Genomic DNA, 24,890 nt, shown 5'->3' on the forward strand with positions numbered 1-24,890 from the left:
CTTTCACAGGAAATATTTAGGCTACATTTTTAATTGTATACCCTTATTTCCTAGGCCAATAATAGAATGGTCTCCAGAAAGGACAGCCATTCCTTTGCTGAATGGAGGAAAACATGATTCCTCCTCTATTCAAATGCAGCCCTTCTGACTAATTAAAGAAATATGTCAAAACAGCTCTCAGGAAGAACTCATATATCATCCAGAGAATTAAATGTTTTGAAAACGAGAAGAACCACTTGGTCCATTTTTCAACAGAGATTGAGAACAAAAGAAAAGAAAGAAATGAATCAGAATTCAAGATGAAATAAATATAGAAATCTCTCGCTAAATGTAAGAAGAAAATATTTAAGCTGAGGCCTCTGGTAAGGCAAAAAGCCATTATGTATGTGCCTAAGGGTTTTACCACCTTTGTAACATTTGCCACCAGGTTTTGATCAAAACTGAGCCCTCAAAAGGGAAAATGAGACATAAAAAAGGCAGGGAATAAAAATGATAGGGAGTGGATAGAAGGCTTTGGCATGACACAAAAAATTCTTTAATATGGTGTGCTTCAAAAACAGTTGGGAAAAAAAAGCAGCATGCACTTGAAGATGCCAATGCTTTGTGGGAGGGGATTTACTAAACTACAAGGCACTATTACAGTGTAGGCTATTTATTATTACTCAACAAAAGTGCAATTACATCTCGCCCTCTGCTGAGTGACAAATGGTATTAACTGTGTACCACCACCTCTCCCAAACCTACAATGACCAAAGGTTAGAGAAAAACAGAACATTGGGATGGAAGGGCTTATTTCTCTCTTATCCACTTGGTAACCGAGCTCCTGTACACCAAGGTAGTAGAAATGAGAGGCATCTCATTTCTACTGAAGCAGAATGCTGTCTCAACTTGGCTGTCTGCCTTCAAGGATTAAATAAAAATATGTGTTTATAGAAGTGGAACAGCTGCTTCAGCTAGTTTGGATACCTACTTTTAAGTCCTCAGGATGTTCCATTTTTCTAAGTCCACTACTCCTATAGTCTCAGAAAATTATCAGACTAAAGAATAAAGATACATAGATGGTTTGGGTCGTAGGTCTCCTGGAGACACCAGCATTACTTCCTCTTTTAAAATCTGGCATAACAGTTAAAGTGGGCACTATCACAATGTTTCCATTTTGGGGCTATATTTTTAAATGCTAGAAATTCTTCATTATCGGTTCACTTAACAAATACTTGATGCTGTGCGACAGTTGAAAAATCCATATACATACATATATATATATGCATATATATGGCTCTGTGTGTGTGTGTGTGTGTATGTATATGGCTTTGTGTGTATGCATGTATAAGCTTTTATGGCTTTGTGTGTATGCATGTATGTGTGTGTATATGGCTTATACATGCATACACACAAAGCCATAAAGCTTCTCACTTTGTAGGTACTCAATATCAATTTCCTTCACTCTTTTTCTACCTTAAAGCTCTATGTTCTAGCATATAATCTTGTAGATATAAACAATTATTTCTGCTATAGCGCAACTTGTGATATGAAAGAAGATATGATATGATATGATATGATATATGATAATAAAATGACATGGAAGTGACAAGAATAGATGGCATGTAAGTTGAGGCTGGGCTACTAGTAATTGGCCTGGTGGAAACTGGACCATATGAAGGAATAAAAGAAACTCAAAGTCTAAGGGATTTGCATTTTGAGAAACAGAGTAAAGATTTCTTCTGAAATCTAAACCAGTTGATAAAAGAAAGGGCAATGTAAATTTAAATGGAAACTATTACTTGTTTTGCTTTTCCTTAAAAAAAGGTACAGGGAAAAAATTTAAAGCAAAGCAGAGAAATTAATTTTTACTAACAATGAAATGCAAAAGAAATTATAAATATCTGTCAAAAACAAGGCTAAGTGAACTATTTTTGAAGCAACAACAACAAAAAAAGACCCCTGGGCAAGAAATTTTACAGTCATCCTCTTTCTAGGTCGGAACTCTCTTAGAATGAGACAAAGAAAAATCCGGGCCTGGAGTAAGAGGAAGACATTAGGAATCCTTTCACCACACTGACAGAGATTTGTTTAACAAACAGATGAAGGTCCAGAATAATCAGATATCACAAGAAAAGGTAAGGAGAATAAGAAAGACTGAGGGGAATAAATGAAAAATTGTGACTCCAGAGTAAAGGTTGATACATTTAAAAAATATCTATGAGGTTAAGTTAGGTGGAAAGAAAAAATAAATTATTAGTATATGATAAAGGAAAGACAGAATGATTCTTCATGTTTCTCTACCAGAAAACGTTCATTATGCTTCACAAAAATTAAATTTAGTATTTTAATGTACCTGAACAAGCACTAAATGAATTCTGGGCTGAAATGAATTTTTAAATTCTTAATACCCACTCCATACAACACAAAGCAGTGGTCGTGGGGAAGTGAACGCTTCTATATAAAAATAAATGACTTGTTTTGGTTTACCTTTATTAGGCAAAAATAGAGGGCATCTTAAAAGTATACAAATAGAAGCCAAGAATACAAATTGTGTTGTTTTTAAAGAATAGAAAATCATGAAGAAAGGATCACAGAAACTACACCAATGTCATTAAAATATAATTGGACTTGCAGGAACAATTACTGTGCTGTACTGTAAGGGGAGCTGTTGGCACATAAGAGCAAAGCACACATAGGAGCTCATCAGCCGGCCTTGGCAAGACCCACTTCCAGCTAGAAGCAGTCATGTTTCAACACCTCTGATTCCCTAATGCTGACAAGCTAAACAAGTTGTTTTGTCTCTGGGAGCTCTTCTCTGGTGATTAACTGCTTATGGTGAATACTAATTATATGAAAGTACAGTATTGAAGAAGTAGCGTCCTATTTCCTCTACCTGCAGCCTCAACTTATCTCTGAATCTAGAAGGTAGAGCCACTGCAAACCATAACCAAGAAAAGACATTTCCCTCCCCCGAATAAACAAATACATTTCCCACTTTTTAGTAAAGCACAGCTCACTGACAAGAAACCTCCTTTAACCTCTGGGCTCTAAACCAAATATAATTACCGTAAAATGAGTGTTTTAAAGTCTTGTGATAATTATATGGATAAATCCACAGAAAGAGTTTGTGAATTAGTGAACTATCAGTGTCTTCCATTCCCCATGTCCCATGTTGAAAATTTGCCCCAAATTGTCAGTTCTTAGGAACTGCACTTCAGATTAAAATCTTCTCACCAGGGAGTCTATGAGAATTTCTTCTTGTGTTTTAAATCCTAAGTGCTTGTTAAACCGCCAACACTGCAAAATTAGAGACCATTAAACAATATAAGGCAGCAAGTGATTAAATCTACCAAACACATATTCAAGCAGCTTAAGCTACTTTTTAATTAAAAATAAAATATCATTGGCTAAATTCAGATGTCTTAGCTATCCAGAAAAAAAGTTAGAAGGCTGTTCAAAATGAACAACGCTGCTGATAAGGGCAGATACAAAAGGAGAAATAGGGCAGGGGGTTGGCTGAACAGGAGGCTCATCTTGGTCCCTGGGCCTGGGTGGCAGCACACATCCCAATGCTGACCTGGTTTAGGCAGTGAACTCCAAGCAGGGAGTCATGGCTGTGCTGCAGGGTGAGGACGCCATGTGGCTGCTGATTAAATAAGCTTTATTAGCTAAGGCCTCCAAGGAGACAGGGTGTTCCACCTTCTTGGCAGGGGAATGAGTTGAGTAACAGCATCACAGGAAGCTAAGGCATTGGAGATGTATAGATGGCTGAAGGAAATGTTAGTGCTATTTTTAAATACAGCTTAAGCTAATTGATAAACATTTCTTAAAATAATTATTAGCTTGTAGGGAAGCAGGCACAGGGGCTTCTGAGTTGATGGGATCATTTGAGATTAAAAGAAATTTTTACTGTAAAGTTAGAAGTAAATAAACATTGTATCTTTAAGTTGTTCCTACTTGTTTAAAGTAAAGAAAAGGAAAAGGGCCAGGGGGCTTAGTCAACTTTAGGCAAAAGGCCAAGAATCTGAAGATCAGACTTAAGGCTAGGATGATATAATTCATGCTGAAGTCTTGATACCCTTTCTGAAGCATGCGAAAATTTACTGGTAAAACCTTACCTCACCCACAGTTTTCTTATTTTTAACTCTATTTTTCTTTCCCTCTGGAGAATAATTTTCCAAATATGCTTTTTGCTTTATATGTAAATGTTATAAATTTACTTTTAGCTTTAGACATGGTCTTACCTAAAAAGCTTGCCCTAAAGTAAAGTACAGGCACTTGGTAGCTACAGGAATATAAGACATGATATTCATATTTAATCACTTGCGATGCTTCTGGAGCTTCAATCACTTCACAATCATCTGAGGGTAGCTCAAAAGCCTCCTGAAAAAAAGCAAAAACAGAAACAAAATGAATTCGTTAATAAGAAAAGTATTAACATAGAGAGGAAAAGAGGAGATTTTCTTCTTGCAAAATAACAGTTAAATAAATATAAGGCTATGAGGCAAGGAAAAGGGAGTTTCCCATATTAATGTTTAACATTTGAGTTCTGGGTAAATAGTAAAACCAGAAAACATTAGCATTAAGTAATTCCAGATTGTTTTTGAGAGACAAAGCAGCTCTGGATAAAGAAAAAGGAAAAAAAAATGCAAAAAGATCTATTGCCTGAAAAATCTTTACTGTACAATTTTAGCAACAAGATGATGGCTATACAAGCTACCTTCTTCCCTACCTGTGAAAGCTAAAAACATCCTAACAATTGAACAAGAGGCTGTGAAATGTCCCTAAAGATTCTATTGTATGTGCCAAAAGATGATTCATTGTGTGCTGAACAATTCCCAGTTCCATTTTGAATAAGAAAGTTATTTTGCAAGAGGTTGAATTTGTTAGGTATATTTCAAAATCTGAGATGATTCTGTTTTCTTCATTATTGTGCTATCTTTGGTATATTTCTACAATAAATCTTGATTTTATGATAGAGCAGATGTCAAATATTTATGTCAACTTTATAGAGTTTTGTAAGCAGAGATGATGATAGTCATCTCACTTCTCACCTAATCATTTTTTTACTGGTTGATTTTTTCATTTTGTGTAGGGCTTTTAAAAGAACATATCTTGGTGTTTAGAAGCAATTAATTGGACACAGTGAGTCAGAGCATGGTTCCATTCACGTTCACTTATTTATTGGGGTTGAAGAATTTCCTTTGAAATTAAATTAGTACTAGAAGGAAGAAGCAGGTTGGTTTAGCTCATTTCTACTCTCATTAAAACAGTGACAACAATGAACAATCAGAAATAACTAAGGAAAGATTTCACACTTTATCAATAAGAAATAAGGTTTTCTGTGGAGATAAGCAAAGCCCCAGACTACTTTCAAGATCTGTATCTCCTTTACAGATAATTCTGTAATTCCGTACTCACAGTCAGTTCACTGGGGAGATATTACAATGGATAAATTACAACTGGAGATATTTACAAAATATTTTTCACTAAACTCCAGTAAACACTATCAATTAAACACAATAAAATAACCAGAAAGAAATCACATAAATAAATATCCCAGACACAGAAAATTAATATAGTAGCAAGAAAAATATTTTTCTATTTTGTTTTGTTTTTTTAATTTTCAGTAGGCATAGGTATCTGTACCTTCTATTACATCAATTCTTTCAACCTAATTCTTTCTTTTTGGTCAACAATTGGTTTGATTAGCATTTATAATTTCCTTTCTTTCTTAATATAAAATAATTCTATCTTGATGGTAAAAAATTACAAATATTGCACAAACACACAAAAGAAAAAATAAAACTCCCCTCATCCCAGCACTTCTATACCTAAGATTTGTAACCATCTTTAACAGGCCAGAGTGCATTTTTTTAGACTTTTTGATTTTTGGCACACAAACACATATACATACATAGACACATATACACCTCCTCCCCACCCCCGCCCCTGCTTAAATTCTACTATATATACATATGCTCCTAGAGTGGATATTTTCACTCATGGGCATCCTGCCACGTGCTGCCAAGTCACTGGTATAGATTTAGTGCCTTTTAATGCCTTCACTATATTTCATTGCATGACCACACCATAGTTTTTTGTTTTTTTTTTTTAACATTTCCATATTGCTAGATATTTTAGGTTGATTATAGCTTTTTGCTACTTACAAATAAGGCTGCAATAAATATCACAGCACATATACCCTTGCACACCTCTATTTTTCTATGGTGCAGATTTCTAAAGGTGGAATCACTGTATCAAAGGGTATGAGCATTTTAAATTTCAAGAGATACTGAATCTGAGAAATTCCATCTTCATTAAAAGGCTGTATCAGTTTATATGCCCAGCAAAAATGTCAGAAATAGCCCTTTTCCTATATCTAATAAATACCAAATATTGTTTTTAATTTTTGCCTACTGATGAATTTTTAAGTGTCAACTTTTCATTGTTTTAATTTCTAGTTTCTTGGTTACTCACTAGGGAGAGTATATGTCTATTGGTTATTGGTATTCTCCCATGATTTGCTTGTTTTTATTCTTTATCTATTTTCTGTTTGCATTTTTTGTATTGAATTATATAAACTCTTTGTATACTGGAAATAATAACTTACTATTAGATAAAAATATATGTCTGTACCACAGAAAAAGAGTTGTGCAAGGGTATGTGTAAAATATATACACATATACACACACATATATACAACATTTTCTGTTTTCTTTCAACTATTTGTTGTACTTTTTTATTAGTTTTTTTTTTTACTTTTATGTAATCAAATCTGTACCTGTTCTGTTTACAGCTTCTGAGTTACATGTTTTCATCAGAAGGCCTCCTGCTGTACCCCACCTCAGTCTTACAAATTATAAAGATGTTAAATTCCTTTACTATATACACACCTTTTAAAATTAAAATTTAGATCATTAATCCAACTGATTTTGGTTTTGCATATAGCATGAGGTAAGAATTTTCCAGATGATTTCAATAGTCCATCTTTTTCCCATTGATTTTAAATGTCATCATATGATAAATTTGGTGTGTGTGGGGTGTGTGTGTGTGTGTGTGTGTGTGTGCGTATTCTCTAATCTTCTCTATTGCGTGATTTTTCTTCTTACACCATCACTAAGTGCATACTGAATCGAAGGATTTGGGTCATTAATTTCTGCAGAAAAGTGCAGAAATAGACTGCCTGAGACCCAGGGCTGCTAGTAAAAATACAATTTTTGGAAAGAAATATCCTTTACCTAAACTCAAATTATGCACTCAGGAATGTGCTGGGATTGGCACCAGGTACTTGCAACTGGTGATCAATTAGGCACAGATCCATATTCTCTGGAACAGGTAGGAAGCTCAAGAAATCGGAGAGAGGGGACAGAACAAGCTTCTTGAAAAGCCTGTTAGAAGTCTCACTTCAGTCATTGTTCTCACTGGCAGCTGAGAGTCTTTGTGGGTTGTGAATGCCAGGGGTACTTGTCCTCTAATTAGGACTGCTACTATGTCACCCAGTGTTGCTCTGGGCAGTCATCTCTGTTCAATGACATTTTTGCATGCTTTACTCATATTAGATGAATCTGAGTCCTTGATTTGTGTCTGCTAGGATCTTTCCATCATTCGGCGCCACCTTTATGATGTCCATGAAAATATCATTCCTTGAAGTCATGCAATTTGGAAGTCTCAGACTTCCACATATTTTCTGCTTCTCTTTCCAGTTAAAAGTGCCAGATGGTTTTAGAACTTCAAAACTAAGGTTCTTGTCTTACTCATTTTCGTATTCCTGGAGATTCTAGTACAGAGCTGAGAACCCTAGTAAGCAACATTTTCTATTTCAGTCTGAAGATCTGTTTCCTCCTCTCTAAGTATATTATAACAAATTTCATAGGTAATTTATCAGTAATCCTGCCCCACCCCAAAGACTAAAAACAAGTAAATGGAGGAGGGCGTAAAGATGCAAAATATCACCAAAGAGGATACAGCAATGCCAAATAAGCACATAAAGAAGATATTCAATATCGTTAGCCATCAAAACTATAATGATATCACTAAACATCTATCAGAATGGTTAAAATCAACAAAATACTGGACACCACCAAATGTTGGCGAAGATACAGAGAAACTAGATCATACATTGCTGGTTGGAATATAAAACAGTGTGCAGCCTCTCTGGAAAATCATTATGACAGTTTCTCATACAAGTAAACATATAATTACCATACAACCTACCAACTGCACTCAGGCATTTATTGCAGAGCATTGAAAAACCTGTGCATGAATGTTCACAGCAGTTTTATTCAGAATAGCAAAAATCTTGAAACAGTGGGGTGTCCTTCAGTAGGTCATGGTTAAACAGACTGTGGTACATCCATACCATGGTATTTAGAAATATAAAGGAACAAATGATTGACACACAACAACCTGGATGAATCTCCAGGGAATTATGCCAAGTGGTAAGTCAATATCCAAAGTTTATATACTCTATGATTCCACTTATATAAAATTTTTGAAGTGACAAAACTTTTGAAATGAAAAAACAAAGAGCAAATTAGTGTTGGGAGACCGGAGGTCAGAAGGCTGGTTATAAAAGGGCAACATGAGAAATCTTTGTGGTGATGAGAATATTCTGTACCTTGACCATGGTAGTGGATATGTAAGCCTACACATGTGATAAAACTATACAGAACAAAATATGCACACACAGACACACACAATGAGTATAAGTAAAACTAGGCAAATCTGAAAAAGATCAGTGGATTATACCAATGTCAACATCCTGGTTCTGATATTATACTACAGTTTCATAAGAAATTACCACTGGGGGATATTAAGTAAAGGGTAGATAGGATTGTTACTTCTTATTACCGAATGTGAATCTATATTTATCTCAAAAAATTTCAATTAAAAAATGGAAAGCATAGAAACAGTGAGGCAATTTGAGTCTTGTTAAAATCTAAATAAAATTTTTAAGACCTCAAGGTGCGAATAATACAGATGACAGAGGGATCATCTTAATAAAGACAGTCTAATGTCTGGGATTTGTTTTGAAATAACACAGGAGAGGGATAAGTGGATGGAAGTATAGAAGCAGTATGACTGGCCATGGAGTGGTGACTGTTGAGATTGTTTGATGGGTCCCTGGGTGTTCATTGTACTGTTCTATCTACTTCAAGGAGTATTTTAAATTATTTAAAATAAAAAATTAAGATAAAAAAGTTTCTGATACCATGTTACAGAACAGAACACAGAATGAAGAGAACTCTAATAATGAAAAGAAACCTGAATCATTCCACCTAGTCCAACACTCTCATCTTGCAGATACAAACAACAATACCCTTCTTATTGGTGACTTACCCAATACCAATCACCTAGGTACAGTAGTTTCCCCTTATCCAAAGCTTCACTTTCTACAGTTTTCAATTATCCATGATCAACCATGGTCTGAAAATATTAAGTGAAAAATTCCAGAAATAAAAAATTAGTAAGTTTCAAATTGTGCGCCATTAGTAGTGTGATGAAATCTCCTGCCATCCTGCCTTTCCGGGACATGAATCATCCTTCGTCCAGAGTATCCATGCTGTAGACACTACCAGCTCATTAGTCACTTAGTAGCAATCTGGGTTTTCAGGTCTACTGTCGTGACATTGCAGTGCTTTTGTTAAAGTAACTTTTATTTTATATAATAATGGCCCCAAGGCACAAGGGTAGTGATGCTGGCAATTTGGATATGCCAAAAAGAAGTTGTTAATCTCTTACTCTACTCATTATAAATTAGACTTTGTCATAGCTATGTATAAGGAAAAAAATCCTATATATAGGGCTCGGTATTATCTGTGGTTTCAGGCATCCATTGAAATATCTCCCACACCGACAAGGGAGGGCTACTATAGTTAGAGGTAAAGGAAGGGCTACCACCTTTGTCTACTGACACCAAAGCCACTGCTCTTTACACTGCAGTAGGCCACTTAACTATTACTATGCTTCTTCTGGACTGTTCTGAACCCCATAATAGTAACACTTTGAGTTCGTGAATATTTTTATTATTTTTATTTTATTACGTGATTTTTAAAGGATTTGGGTAGACAGTGAGCCCTGGGTATACATGGGGGGTTGGCTCCAGAATCCTCCACCCTGATGATACCAAAATTCACAGATGTTCAAATTCCTTATACAAAGTGGCATAGTATTTGCATATAACCTACACTCATCCTCCCATACTTTAAATCATCTCTATATTACTTATCATACCTAATATAATATAAATGCTATGTAAATAGCTATACTATATTGCTCAGGGAATAATGGCAGAAAAAAAGGTCTGTAGCTGCTCAGTTCAGATACAACCACTATAGTTCTAACCAGTTTTGATCTTGGTTGTCTAAATCCATGGATATGAAATCCACAGATACGGGGGGGCCAGCTGTATTTAATTTGATATTAAGAGTTATTGAAAAAAGAAGTCACAATATATTGATTTTTCTCAAAATGTTGCCATTTCATGAAGATACGTGTATTTAGAAAATTATTCATTCAAGAGCTAAAAGATTTAAGTGGTTCACATTAATTATAGAAACCTTGATTTTATTGAATTCAATTAACAATAAGCTGACAGTGATCTCTCATTTAGAAAATCTGATATGAATTAAGCTTTACAACTAAATCCCATTAAATAGGGATCATGCTGAAGACACTTCATAGATATTTTATTGAAAGCAAACCCAAATAGTGTATTGGGCCCTGGAAATGAGATCCATATCTCTATTTAGCCTACAGGGAAGGAAGAAAAACTCTTCTTCTATCACTAATAATCTCTATTACTATTACTGAGCAAACATAAGTAATGAGCTTTATTCATAACATCCCTTGAGGAAAAGAGAGTTGATTTGTTTATCTTCTACCAGTCAAGTCTTTAGTTCAAATGTAACACTACTGGGCTGGAATCATAGCTAAGTAACCAAATAGTGATAAAGGGGCAGTGCTGGTTCAAAGACAGTCCTGACTGGACACAGAAACCATCTTATCACAATGGAAAGATGCGACACAATAAACTCTTCGTTTGCTGATTTTCCTGGGCCAATGGCTGTTTAATATTTTCAGAAGTGACAAAGATTGATGAAGGCTTTTGACAAACCATTGAAAAATCAAGTTCTTAAGAAATAATTTTAATTATTAAACCGTTTAAAGTGAATTATAAAAATAATCTGTGGGACTTTAAGTAATCAATCAGCTCTTGTTTTGTTTGTTTCATAGCTCATCATTTTAGAGTGGAGTGATGTTTTCACTATCTTAATTCCCAGAATGACTTTTTCCATGATCCCTGTGCCTTCTGAGTAAGTGACTGTCACAAGAACCTTTGCAAGTAACGTCATTCTTTTAGCAACTATAAATGTTGTATCTGGTACATATCAGCAGGTTTGACATATGTCTGACAGCATCCAAGGCAACACTGAAACAAAAAAGGGTGGTTACAAGATCATCCCAAGGATAATATCTTAGTGAGGCTCTCCCCTTCCCAGTAATATTATCACTACTACTACTGATTGTTTTCAAAGAGGGTAAAAAAGATGCCATTCTTTGCTTTCCCCGCTACATCAGACCAAAGTGAATTAGAATCAGCATGGCCAACGTGGGTTCCCACTGAGAGGAATAATCTGTTTCCTGTGCTGGATTAAATCCTATTCTGCAGGCTGGCATGCTCAAGGGCAAGGCAAGAGGGAGGGGATGGAGAAACCCACCAGAGCACATCTGGCAGTTTTCTGGATGTTTACAGCTGGCTCCACTGTGCTTCCTAGACCCTGTTTCTTTTAAGACTGCATAGGAAACAGCAAGAGAGTCAATGCCTGGAGCTGGGAAGCTAGCAAACAGGCCAAGTAAAAGATGGAACTGTGGAAGAGGCCGTCTCTTAGAGTCCATGCTAAAAAAACACAGGCTCTTTGGCAGGAGAAAATAGTAATAATACTTAATTGCACTTATCACTTATTCTTTTTCTTTTTCTTCATTTTCTGAGATGGAGTCTTATTCTGTCACCAGGCTGAAGTGCAGTGGTATGATCTCGGCTCATTGCACCCTCTGCCTCTCGGGTTCAAGTGATTCTACTGCCTCAGCCTCCTGAGTAGCTGGGACTACAGACGTGCACCACCACACACAGCTAATTTTTGTATTTTTATTGGAGACAGGGTTTCACCATGTTGCCCAGAACTGTCTCCATCTCCTGACCTTGTGAGCTGCCCACCTAGCCCTTTCAAAGTGCTGGGATTACAGGTGTGAGCCACCACTCCTAGCCAAGTGAAAGAATTAGCAGAATAAGGGATTTGAAAACCAGTAATTCCTTATGTAAATCATGACAAATTAGAGGAAGAGGGAAAATGTTTGACCTCTTAAAAATTTCTCAAGCTTCAGAAGTTGGTCAAGTGTGCTTCTCTTCTGAGTTACCCTTTACATGTGACATAAGAAAGGCAAGCATCAACTGTAACAGTTTAGTTTTTCTAAGCCAATTAATGTGCATTTTGTCACTTGTTCCTCTGCTCTATAAGGAAGGCCCAAGGTCACAAGTAAGAAACTGAACCAGGGCACAAACCTAAGCCTTTAGGCTTCAGGCCCAGGGTTCTTTCCAGCTTGTAAGGATCATCAGATTCTCAGGGGTGAGAGATGTTAAACAGATGTATTCCCGGCCTCCACCCCCAAAATTCTAATCCAGGAGTTCTGAGATGGGTTTTAAGAATCTACCTTACCAACAGTATTCCTGTGATGCTATGCAGGTGGTCAGTGGACCATTCCAGGTCTTGCCTCACATATATATGAAGGGTCTACTTTGTGATTCTTTACTTTCATAGTCTATGAATTAAAAAGTCAGGAAAACTTATTCACCAAGAGCCAAAATTACGCCATGAACTGGTTTGCCTTCACTACCTGCTCATCTTTGTTTTCAGGACCACTTTTACCTCATGTGGTCTCCTCTCAGGGGGAGCCTAATGCACTTCCGTTAACCTAAGACCTCAGCTTATCACCCCCAATTCCCACTTCAGTCCCCCATTCCTTCATCGCCTCCTATATAAAAATCTCTTTCATTTTGTCCCTTTCCTTCTAATTGTTTAGTTAATTCTTGCTAAAGTATTAATGGCCATTAGTGGCATGGTATGTTACTCCTTTGTCAATTATTATATTCAACAGTAGATTTGTGGATGATAACCCTAATCAAAAGAAATCTTTAATAGTGGAATTTGAAGTGCCAAAAAGAAATAAATTTTGTACCATACATGTAATCACCAATCTGTGAAACTTGACTTATAAGGCATTCTATGTTTTCTAGAAGCCAGAAAATTCTTCCTTGTTACCTTGCTACAAAATAAATCAGTTTCCACTAGATTCATCCTTGCAGAAAATTAAGAACAAAGAGTCATCATTTTAACAGAATATGAACAAATTTATTTGTCCCTCATATTAAATAAACCCAGTTCATCTAATTTTGCTTATATCTCTAGTTCCACGGATCTGAAAACATTTTTCTAAAGGGCCAGGTAGTAAATATTTTAGGCTTTGTGGGCCATAGGTCTCTGCAGCTATAGCCTGAAAGTAGCCACTGGCCAACATGTAAACAAAGGTATGTGGCTGTACTCCAATGACATTTTATTTACAAAAACAAGCTGTAGTCCGTAGACCTTAGTTTGCCTACCCCTGAAAATCCATTTTAAGGCCTTCTTTATTTTTATTTTATTGTATTTTTATAAGCACTAAACAGAATTTTATTAAAGGACTCATGTCTCCATTTGGTGAACTCTTTCCCCTTTTGCATTGTTTTTTCCTGTCATAGGATGTTACATTTCCTGAGGGTATAAGAAATCCTGAGCCTTAAAAGGACACTGATAATTAAATCCAATGGGCTGAAGTCTGGCTGAAGTCATTTTCTAAAGTAAGAGATAGCACTACCTTAATTTAAACAAGTGAGATTTTTAAATGTCTTGATGAATAAACTGCAAATTCCTTCAGCACATGAATGAACTTCCATACTCAAATCCAGAAATGAGTAAATTTCTCTGCCAAAGAGTGAAAATGACAAAGCCTTGATAAATAGACCAAGAGGCAAGCATTGTAGGAATGTTAGAGGGCTGTGAATCCTAAAGCACAGGCCCTCTCACACATGCACAAGAAACATCATGCCTAAGAATTAGCAAGGAACTATTTGAGTAAGCCATTAGTTCCTTCCCTTGCTCAAAACTGTCTCTGGATTATACAGATGTGAATAAAAATTTGTTTGCTTGCTTTTTACTAGGAGAATCCCTTTAAAATTTCCACAAGTATCTGTGACGTTCCAGGCACTATGCTTGTGCTGGGACAAAGACATGGTTGTTGCATTCACTCATTCATTCATTCATTTATATTGTACTTTAGGTTCTGGGTTACATGTACAAATCATGCAGGACTGTTGCATAGGTACATACATGGCAAGTTAGTTTGCTGCCTCCATCCCCCTGTCACCTATAACTGGCATTTCTCCCTATGTTATCTCTCCCCAACCTCCCCATCCCCCACCATCCATCCTCCAGCACCCCCAACAGACCCCAGCATGTGATGCTCCCATCCCTGTGTCCATGTGTTTTCATTCCTCAACACTCACCTATGAGTGAGAACATGTGGTGTTTGATTTTCTGTCCTTGTGTTAGTTTGCTGAGAATGATCGTTTCCAGATTCATCCATGTCCCTACAAAGGACATTGTCTTCTATGGATGCATAGTATTCCATGGTGTATATGTGCCACATTTTCCTTGTGCAGTCTATCATGGATGGGTATTTGGGTTGGTTCCAGGTCTTTGCTATGGTAAACAGTGCCTCAATGAACATACGTGTGCATGTGTCTTTATAACAGAACAATTTTATAATCTTTTGGGTATATACTCAGTAATGGGATTGCTGTGTCAAATGGAATTTCTAGTTCTAGATCCTTCAGGAATTGCCACACTGTCTTCCACAATGGTTGAACTAATTTACACTCCCACCAACAGTGTAAAAGTGTTCCTATTTCTTCACATCCTCTCTAGCATCTGTTGTCTCCAGATTTTTTAATGATCGCCATTCTAACTGGTGTGAGATGGTATCTCAATGTAGTTTTGATTTGTATTTCTCTAATGGCCAGTGATGATGATCATTTTTTCATATGTTTGTTGGCTTCATGTATGTCTTCTTTTGTAAAGTGTCTATTCATATCCTTTGCCCACTTTTGAATGGGCTTGTTTTTTTCTTATAAATCTGTTTTACTTCTTTGTAGACTCTGGATTTTAGCCCTTTGTCAGACGGGTAGATTGAAAAAATTTTTTCCCATTCTGTTGGCTGCTGGTTCACTCTAATGATTGTTTCTTTTGCTGTACAGAAGCTCTGGAGTTTAATTAGATCCCATTTGTCTATTTTGGCTTTTGTTGCCAGTGCTTTTGGTGTTTTAGTCATGAAGTCCTTGCCCATGCCTATGTCCTGAATGGTTTTACCTAGGTGTTCTTCTAGGGTTTTTATGGTGTTAGGTCTTATGTTTAAGTCTTTAATTCATCTGGAGTTAATTTTAGTGTAAGGTGTCAGGAAGGGGTCCAGTTTCTCCTTTCTGCACATCACTAGCCAGTTTTCCCAACATCATTTATTAAACAGGGAATCCTTTCCCCATTGCTTGTTTTTGTCAGGTTTGTCAAAGATCGGATGGTTGTAGATGTGTGGCATGGCATTCCCTCTGAGGCCTCTGCTCTGTTCCATTGGTCAATATCTCTATTTTGGTACCAGTACCATACTGTTTTGGTTACTGTAGCCTTGTAGTATAGTTTGAAGTCAGGTAGTGTGATGCCTCCAGCTTTGTTCTCTTTGCTTAGGATTGTCTTGGCTATGTAGGCTCTCTTTTGGTTTCATATGAAGTTTAAGGTGGTTTTTGCCAGTTCTGTGAAGAAGGCCATTGATAGCTTGATGGGGATAGAGTTGAATCTATAAATTACTTTGGGCAGTATGGCCATTTTCACAATATTGATTCTTCCTAACCATTAGCATGGAATGTTTTTCCATCTGTTTGTATCCTCTCTTATTTCCTTGAGCAGTGGTTTGTAGTTCTCCTTGAAGAGGTCCTTCACATCCTTTGTTAGTTGTATTCCTAGGTATTTTATCCTCTTTGCAGCAATTGTGAATGGGAGTTAGCTCTTGATTTGGCTCTCTGTTAGTCCGTTATTGGTGTATAGGAATGCCTGTGATTTCTGCACATTGATTTTGTATCCTGAGACTTTGCTGAAGTTGCTTATCAGTTTAAGAAGATTTTGGCTGAGATGATGGGGTCTTCTAAATATACAATCATGTCATCTGCAAATAGAGACAATTTGACTTCCTCCTTTCCTAACTGAATACCCTTTACTTCTTTTTCTTGCCTGATTACTCTGACTGGAACTTCCAATACTATATTGAATAAGAGTGGTGAGAGAGGGCATCCTTGTCTAGTGCCAGATTTGAAAGGGAATGCTTCCAGTTTTTGCCCATTCAGTATGATATTGGCTGTGGGTTTGTCATAAATAGCTTTTATTATTTTGAGATAAGTTCCATCGATACCTAGTTTATTGAGAGTTTTTAGCATAAAGGGCTGTTGAATTTTGTCAAAGGCCTCTCTACAACTATTGAGATGACCATGTGGTTTTGTCTTTGGTTTTTGTCTTTTGTTTTGTTTATGTGGTGAATTACGTTTATAGACTTGCGTATGTTGAACTAGCCTTGCATCCCAGGGATGAAGCCAACTTGATCGTGATGGATAAGCTTTTTGATGTGCTGTAGCAATTGGTTTGCCAGTATTTTATTGAAGATTTTTGCATCTATGTTCATCATGGACACTGGCCTGAAGTTTTCTTTACTTGTTGAGTCTCTGCCAGGTTTTGGTATCCGGATGATACTGGTATCATAAAATGATCTGGAAAGGAGTCCCTCTTTTTGTATTATTTGGAATAGTTTCAGAAGGAGTGGTACCAGCTCCTCTTTGTACATCTGGTAGTATTTGGCTGTGAACCCGTCTGGACCTGGACTTTTTTTTGGTTGGTAGGCTAAGAATTGCTGCCTCAACTCCAGCCCTTGTTATTGGTCTACTCAGGGGTTCAACTTCTTCCTGGTGTTGCTTTTAAATAATATTATAATATTTCAGCAGTAACAAGAGCAAGATGAAGCTCTCAGCTTTCTATTGGTATTCAAGGGGACACTCAAAACCTCATATAAAAACACCTAGATGGGGCCAGGCACGGTGACTCAAGCCTGTAATCCCAGCACTTTGGGAGGCCAAGGCAGGCGGATTATGAGGTTAAGAGATCAAGACCATCCTGGCCAACATGGTGAAACCCCGTGTCTACTGAAAATACAAAAAACTAGCTGGGCGTGGTGGCGTGTGCCTGTAGTCCCAGCTACTCAGGAGGCTGAGGCAGGAGAATGGCTTGAACCCAGGAGGCGGAGGTTGCAGTCAGCCGAGATTGTGCCACTGCAGTCCAGCCTGGCGCCTGGCAACAGAGCAAGACTCTGTCTCAAAAAAACCACCTAGATTTCAGAGAAGCATAGTATAGGCAAAAATAAAAAAGCATAGAATTTGGACCTAGATGTGGGTTCAATCCCTGGCTCTGTCACTCATGGAATGCGAAGATCATTTGACCCCTCTATGCCTCAGTTTCTTCATTTGTTAAATAAAGGCACTTTTCCCTTGCTTTGTGTGATTAAATGAGATATAAATGTGTACATCTGGCACATAGTAGGTATACTAATTAATCATACATTTATTAAAAAAATATTATAGGATACATTAAATGTTTTAGATCAAAGGTGTCCAAACATTTTCTTAAAGGGCCAGATAGTAAATATTTCAGTCTTTGGGCATCATAAGTCTCTGTCAAAACCACTCAACATTGCCATTGCAGCATGAAGAGAGACTAGGTAATATATAAATTAATTTTGTGGCTTTGTTCCAATAGTTACATCATTAATGAATACTAAAATTTAAATTTTGTATCATTTTAATGTCATAAAATATTATTCTTTTTAAAATTCTTTTTTAATCATATAAAAATATAAAAACCATTCTTAGTTTGTGGGCTGTACAGAAATATACAACAGGCTATGTGCCGTGGCTCATGCCTGCAATCCCAGTACTTTGGGAGGTTGAGGTGGGCCCAGGAGTTCAAGGTTGCACACTGCACTCCAGCCTGGGTAACAGGGTGAGAACCTGTCTCTAAAGAGAGAAAAAAAGTAGGCAGCAGGCCATAGTTTGCCATCCTCTGTTCTAGACACTATGCTGGGGCCTGGGAATAGAAGAGAGAACAATAGTAGATATTATGTCCTAATATAAGGAAATACATTAAACAATAATCACACAAAGAAGTAAAAAATGATAATTACAACAAAACTATTAGAGAAAATACACATAGTCCCCAAGTACATACAATTTTACCTCCAAATCTATAAATTTGGTTAGTGAGATTTTAATCTTTCTTTTTCAGCTTCATTCAGGTACAAACCAGTTTTATATAGCACTGATCATTTTACTATACTACTCACCCTTAACCAAGGTTTATTTTCAGTCCAGTGATCACAACACACACCCAGATAGATTTTTAGAAACTGCTTTTGTCCGTTTATCAGACTGCCACCTAGAATCTGTCATCTCTGATAATCCAAGCTCCTTCCTGACAAACTCTTGCTGCAGCCCACTAAAAAGTCTCTGCTCACACTTTCTGTTGCCCAAGCAATAGTTTCTGTTTGAGAATGCCCCATTAGTTTTTTCTCAGTTTTACAAATAACTCACTTATACATGTATGCCCACTTACATAGGCACGGACAGCACACATATGCATTCAACTAACTAATCTAATCACTGAGCATCTACTATGAGCTAGGCACTGGAGATCTGTTGGCAAACAGATAACGCCAGCACTGAAGATTTGTTGGCAAACAGACATGGTGTTTGCTCTCAAGGAACTTATAACTAGAGAGAATGTGGGAGAAAAAAAAAATTGTATAAACAATTATTTGACTATAGTGTTACAAGTGGCATAAGAATATAAGACTGCATCTTGAGGACTAATCCAGTTGGTGGACTTGGAGAGGCTTCTATTACAGCACACATGTCCCTTTGAATGTGAGTGAAGGCAGAGTTTTCGCCGGTCTTATTCACTAATGTATTCCAAGCATCCTGAACTGTACCTGGCAAACAGTAGGCATTCAATCAATATTTGTTAAGTGAAATAAAGAAACGGAATGAGTATAAATTGTCTGTTGCCATTTCCATCCTATAAATCAAAGATCTCTAATTTTTTTTTTTTACTGTGACACTAGGAATCAAAAAAGTTAAGCACTTAACCTTAATATGTGTATATTTACCTCTTGATCAATTATGAACATGTATTTCTGTATAATATACTTTATATATTATAAAATACACTAAAATATAAAATTTTGTTTATTTTTCTCTTTAACACATATCCTCACTGAAAAAAATATATAAAATTTTAAAGGATAAGACAAAGGTGATGAAAAAATATTTCAAGGTCATATTTTAGTTGGGTGATGATCTGGGTACTAATAAAAGTAGCCCTCCTACTCAGCTCTTTGCTCAGGTACCAAAAGGCCTTGGCTGGCCCTCTGTCCTCACCCCTCACTGAGTATTTTGCCTATTTTACTCTGATTTCTGCGTCAGTGGTTTTGGCTGAATAAAATTGCAGAAATGTTGATTTTAAGGTGCTCATTGAAAAGTTAGCACCTCAAAATGTGACAGATATAAATAGCAGGCAAAGGAGCACACAGTTACCTGGTTTTCCCAGGACTCCTGGCTTCAGAGTCAGTGCTGCTGAGCAGCCAGCCAGTCCCGGATGATTAGACACCCAAAAACCCAATGTCTAGATCCCATATGTTCAGTAGTCCTGGGCAGCAGCCTTAATTCAAAGTGGACTCTAAAGAGCCAGAGGTAATTTCCTTTCTCTTCATAAAGAATCCTGTCCTAATCTGCACACAGTCAAAGAGCCCTGGGTTCTAAATATGTAAATCCATTCAGTAAATAAAATGCTACAGAAAACTAAACATATTTTATTTAGTAATGGTGCAGACACTTTCTTGCCAGTAGTATTTTTTGAATATTTAATTTTTGTTCTTCTTCGTGTGTTTTAAATCTTGACTGTAATATGACATTTCAAACATCTGGGTTCAGTTCTTTTTACATTGTTTTGATAGGTGATTTCAATGGCTACAATAGGTGAGAAAGATCTACAGACCCACAAAAGGAAAGAGTATCACTGGCCATACTTAGTAAATCATGACTTCATATTTCAATCCCCTTCTCTAGCTGTAAGATGTTTATATTCAAGTTCTAGATGCTTTTCAATGAGTCACTAGCCAATGATTGCTTCACACTTGTCATTAGGTACAACATACACACAGGTTAAGGGTCATCATTAATAATGGCAAATACAAACCCATATTTCAAATAATCTTAATTTTTAATCTGGAGAGCCAATTTCTGAAAGATCTGATTAGACTGTTGTTTTTACCTTCTCCCGTTTTTTTTTTTTTTCCCCCAAGGATTCTTTGCAGGAAGCTTTTAAAGCCCTTAGTCTGAAAAGTAAGAGCTATGTTAACTAAAATTGAGTAAGATCATCCCAGCAAATCCAGGGCACAGGTAAACTGCAATGCATAACATGCAATGAAAGGAGTGAAAACACCACTGATAGCTCCTTCCTATCATCTAGGTCCCAGATGCCTTGCATAACTAACCTCTATGGCATCTGATTTTCCGATGACTGCATGGAGTGGCAAGCCAGCATCAATGTATATTTAAATATTAGTAGTAGCTGAGCACAGCTCATACCTGTAATACCAGCACTTTGGGAGTCTGAGGAGGGAAAACTGCTTGAAGCCAGGAGTTCAAGACCAGCCTAGGCAATATAGCAAGACCTCATCTCTCTTAAAATAAAAAAATTGTTAACATTTTCAAAAAGTTAAAAAGTAGTAAAGCCTAACTTTTAAAAAATCAAAGTAAATATAATTCACAGTTCTAATGTTTTTTCCCACATCTCAATGGATTGTTTTGCAAGCCCTCTGGGGGCATGCATTCATGTTAAAGACTCTATGCTTGTGACCTAGCCATTATTAAACAAAATTATGAAAGCAACATGGATTCTTAGCATCTTGCTTTTCATGGCCTTGCTTGCCTCTTTCAGCACAAAGCTCTTAAATCCAGCCCTCTACTCTGAGCTTCACAGGACACCTGATGAACTTACCAATACTAAATGTTACAGTCTAGATATATTAATGCTACCAAGATTCTTTGGCTTTTAGAGGAAGATTCTCTGAACATGGAAATATTAATAAGTCACCAATCATGCAGTTTCTGTTACAGAGCTCGCATTCTGTGGGACAGTGACAGTGGCTTCTCTGGCACCTTATGGAACACACCCTATGTGTAACTGCCTACTGTACTGAGGAAAGGCCAGCCCTGCAGATGACTGTGTGAAGCGTGATACGGACATCACCAGTGTCTCATGATCTCTCTCTTTGAGGTGACAGAAATTACTCCTGGAAGGAGCTATGCTTGACTTCCAAATGCTGGACCCTTATGTCTCCCTGTTCCCAAGCCTGAGCATTGTACTACTTTTTCTATTTGCAATGCTCATAATAAGTCAACATTCAACAGAAGTTTCCAAAGAAGAAAATAAAAGAAGCTTAGGCTGGTAATACTGAATTTATTTATTTTTCTGGTTACTTATAATGGCAAAGAACTATTTTCATAGGAAGAAAAATGCTAATTTTTCTTAAAGTGCTATTAAATGAGGCTTTTAGCCTAACTTGCAGCACCCTGAAAAATTATACGTAGTGACTTGTGAGTTCTAACCTCTTTGGAATCATGAGCCTGCATAGTTGACACACTTGGGGAAAAAAAAAAAAAAAAACAAATCCAGAACTGACTTGTTTCCTAAATGAATTGAGAAGTTGTCATTAAGAAGCATCTGCTACTTTATTGCATTCATGTAAAAGCATTCTTGTGCCTCAGTAGCAGACTATTGAGCAGATGTTTTTAAAGGACTATATCCACAGCAATAGATGTATCATAAAAAAGATAAGGAGCTACAACGTAATTAATGATTTCAGTTCCTCTATAAATGAATTTAACTTTTTTTAATGGATTAAAAGTTGTGTCAAGAACCTTAACTTCTAACTCAAGCAATTCACTTGCAAGAAAGTGAACACAAAATCATTTCCGGCAATAACTAACAAAAGGTCAGACTCAGCCTTATACACAACATGACAAAATCTGAGAGTACAAGAAAGGCCTTTCCAGAGCAAATCATTCGAACACCTTTCCATAGGTCAAACAGAGAATTTGCCATTGGAAATCAATTTCTTTGTGTCTTAAAGGTTTTCAAGCCAGGAGAATATGCATTTTCTCTGAGAATAGAGGCAAATACTTAAAATCATTATCAGCTAAAAATTTTTAAATCATAGCCAAGATTTTCTAACTGTCAGTGGGCTTACAGAATAGGAGGCAGGTAGAACACCCTGGGCAGCAGCAGAAGGAAGACAAGTAGTATTTACAAATAAAACAGTGAAAGAAACCACACAAGCATTGGTAGCTAATAAATTGATAACATGTTCCTCTTACTCTAATAAAATGCCTTAACTTTAACATAAATTTTAAAACTTGAAAAAAGTGGTTAATAACCATATGAAAGTCTGCAAAAAGACTGTTCTTTAATTCAAGATCCAAGTTCTGTTCGGGGTCCATGTGTTAGAATGGGCTACTCCCAGAAGCTGACTTTGATGTGAGTGATCTATTTGAAAAGTGATTTCAGGAGCAACAGTAAGAGAGCAGGGAAGTAAGAAAGAAAATACAGGGTATATTAGTAAACAACTTACCATTGGGGTAAAACTAGATAAAAGTAAATACAGAGTATATTAGTAAACAGCTTACCACTGGGGCTGCCCTGGTTGCCAATATGATAAGCAAGTTTATGAGATAAGGCATTATTATTTTACCCAAACTGAGTCCTAAAGATTTTGGCAACACACTTTTCCTAAGGTCACAATTAGAATCTCTGGGAGACTGTACAGAACAAGCTGCCAAGTATTCCTACCTGAGAGGTTAAGGAGTGCAGAATGTGTATTCACCAACTCCTTCCACTTACTGCTGAGGAGGCTTGGGGGTGTTAACTCCAGGAATTGCGAGGCTATCTCACACTGGAGCAGACCCTGGAGTGCACAGGAACAGTAGGTGTCACGGGGATATGGGTAAGGCTAGAGACCACTGCCACTGATCTGGGCAAAAGCCTAACAGTCCACAACCCTTTATCTACAATTCTGAAATCCCAAAAATTCTGGAAATTTTTTTTTTAATCTTTGTATAAGTTGAGCCCAAAACTCATCTGGTGGCAAATTCTTACCTGCAGCTTTTTATTTTTTCCACCTTGTATGAATATTGTTTCACTAAAGAAATATTAATATGCTTGAGCATAAGATGCTGCCCAAATACCACCAGGAATATAAAATAACACAGAATTTGGTTTTATAAAATTAATTTTCTAATATCTCCAAAAGTCAGAACTCCAAAACAGATCAGGGCTCAAAGATTATGGACATGTAGCATTTTGGTGACTTCTACCCTGTTGTTGAATTTGTCTTAAGAATAAATAAAATAATATTGATGAAGTATATTATTTCCTTGGTCAAAAAGTACGAGTAGATTACTGAACAGTTGCCAAATTTTAAAATCCAGGAAAAAAAAAAAAAAAAGGAGATGAACAGGGGAGGTAAAAAATAAAGCTTTCTAACTGCATAATTACTTTTTATTACTGAGATTCTTGGAGCCTTCTCTTTACCATGATCCATCATGGTTAACAGTGTTAAAATTACTATTTAAAATATTAAAACCCTACACCTTCAAAAACTCCCTAGAGAAATCAAAACCCAACCCAAAGGTAAAAAAAAGAAAAAAAGGTGATCTCATTAAATTAACACATACAGAATTTCCACATCAGGCTCTCAAGCTCATATGCTTCAGAAATCCAAACCAATAAGCCTAATTATTGAGATCCACAATAACAAATATTTATTCATTTAATAAACACTTGTTGAGCATAAAAGACAGTGTACTCAGTGGATTTTTAGAAATGTGAAAAATAAATATCACCATCATTCGTATAAGAATTGTGTAATTAGGTAAGGGAGCCAATTCATATAAATCATATTGACAAGTGACTATAATCCACAGCAAACTGTGGTAATGGCCGTATGAGTTGTATACACGTTCACGAGATTAGAGACAAAGACCTCAATCCCATGAACTGGAAAGGATGCAGGAAGTCTCAGTTTAAAAGATGCCATTTAGCCTGAATAATGAATGATTCCAAGTGACAGAAATGAAACATAGGTTATGCCAGGCAGAAGTGATGGCAGGACCTATGGTGTAAGACACTGAAGCTCATGGCCAACTTAGCAAGTCACCCTGTTTGTGTGGAACATAGAGTTATATAAGATAATTGAAATAGGACACAACTGTTAGCCTCAAGTCAGACTGCAGAGAACAAAAGTGTACAATTTAAACTATAATTGATAGACACTGGGGATCATAAGGAAGTAGATTGCAGGCAGTATAGCTTAACAAATGCACACAGCAGACTTTGGAGTCACTCTGCCTGGTTTGGGACTTGACTGCACCATTTACTTAGCTATGTGACATCACAAGTTACTTAAGCTCTCAAAAGCAGTTTCCTCATTTGTTCAACAGAAAATGACGATAACATACCCGGTTCATGGAGCTGTTGACAGGGCTGAATGAAATAACCTATGTAAAATATTTAGGACTCTTGCTTTGCTTGTCAGAAAATAATAATGTTAGATTATTGTCACTAGTGGTGTGGTAGAGTAAAATTATGTGAATTTTGCTTTAGATGGAA

At 36.7% G+C, this 24,890-nt stretch overlaps 1 protein-coding gene across 7 annotated transcripts in view; it reads right to left on the reverse strand.

The window, feature by feature from the left end:
- ATG10 (autophagy related 10) overlaps positions 1-24,890 on the reverse strand; it is a 292,497-nt gene that overhangs the window by 100,613 nt on the left and 166,994 nt on the right. For all 7 annotated transcript variants that reach the window (XM_074384181.1, XM_074384177.1, XM_074384175.1 and 4 more), the window contains one exon: positions 4,227-4,365. In XM_074384181.1, coding sequence (XP_074240282.1) covers positions 4,227-4,365 — 139 coding nt within the window. The remainder of the gene's footprint in view (positions 1-4,226; positions 4,366-24,890) is intronic.

This window comes from Saimiri boliviensis, chromosome 1 (genome assembly GCF_048565385.1).
Source record: "Saimiri boliviensis isolate mSaiBol1 chromosome 1, mSaiBol1.pri, whole genome shotgun sequence".
NCBI classification, from domain to species: Eukaryota; Metazoa; Chordata; class Mammalia; order Primates; family Cebidae; genus Saimiri; species Saimiri boliviensis.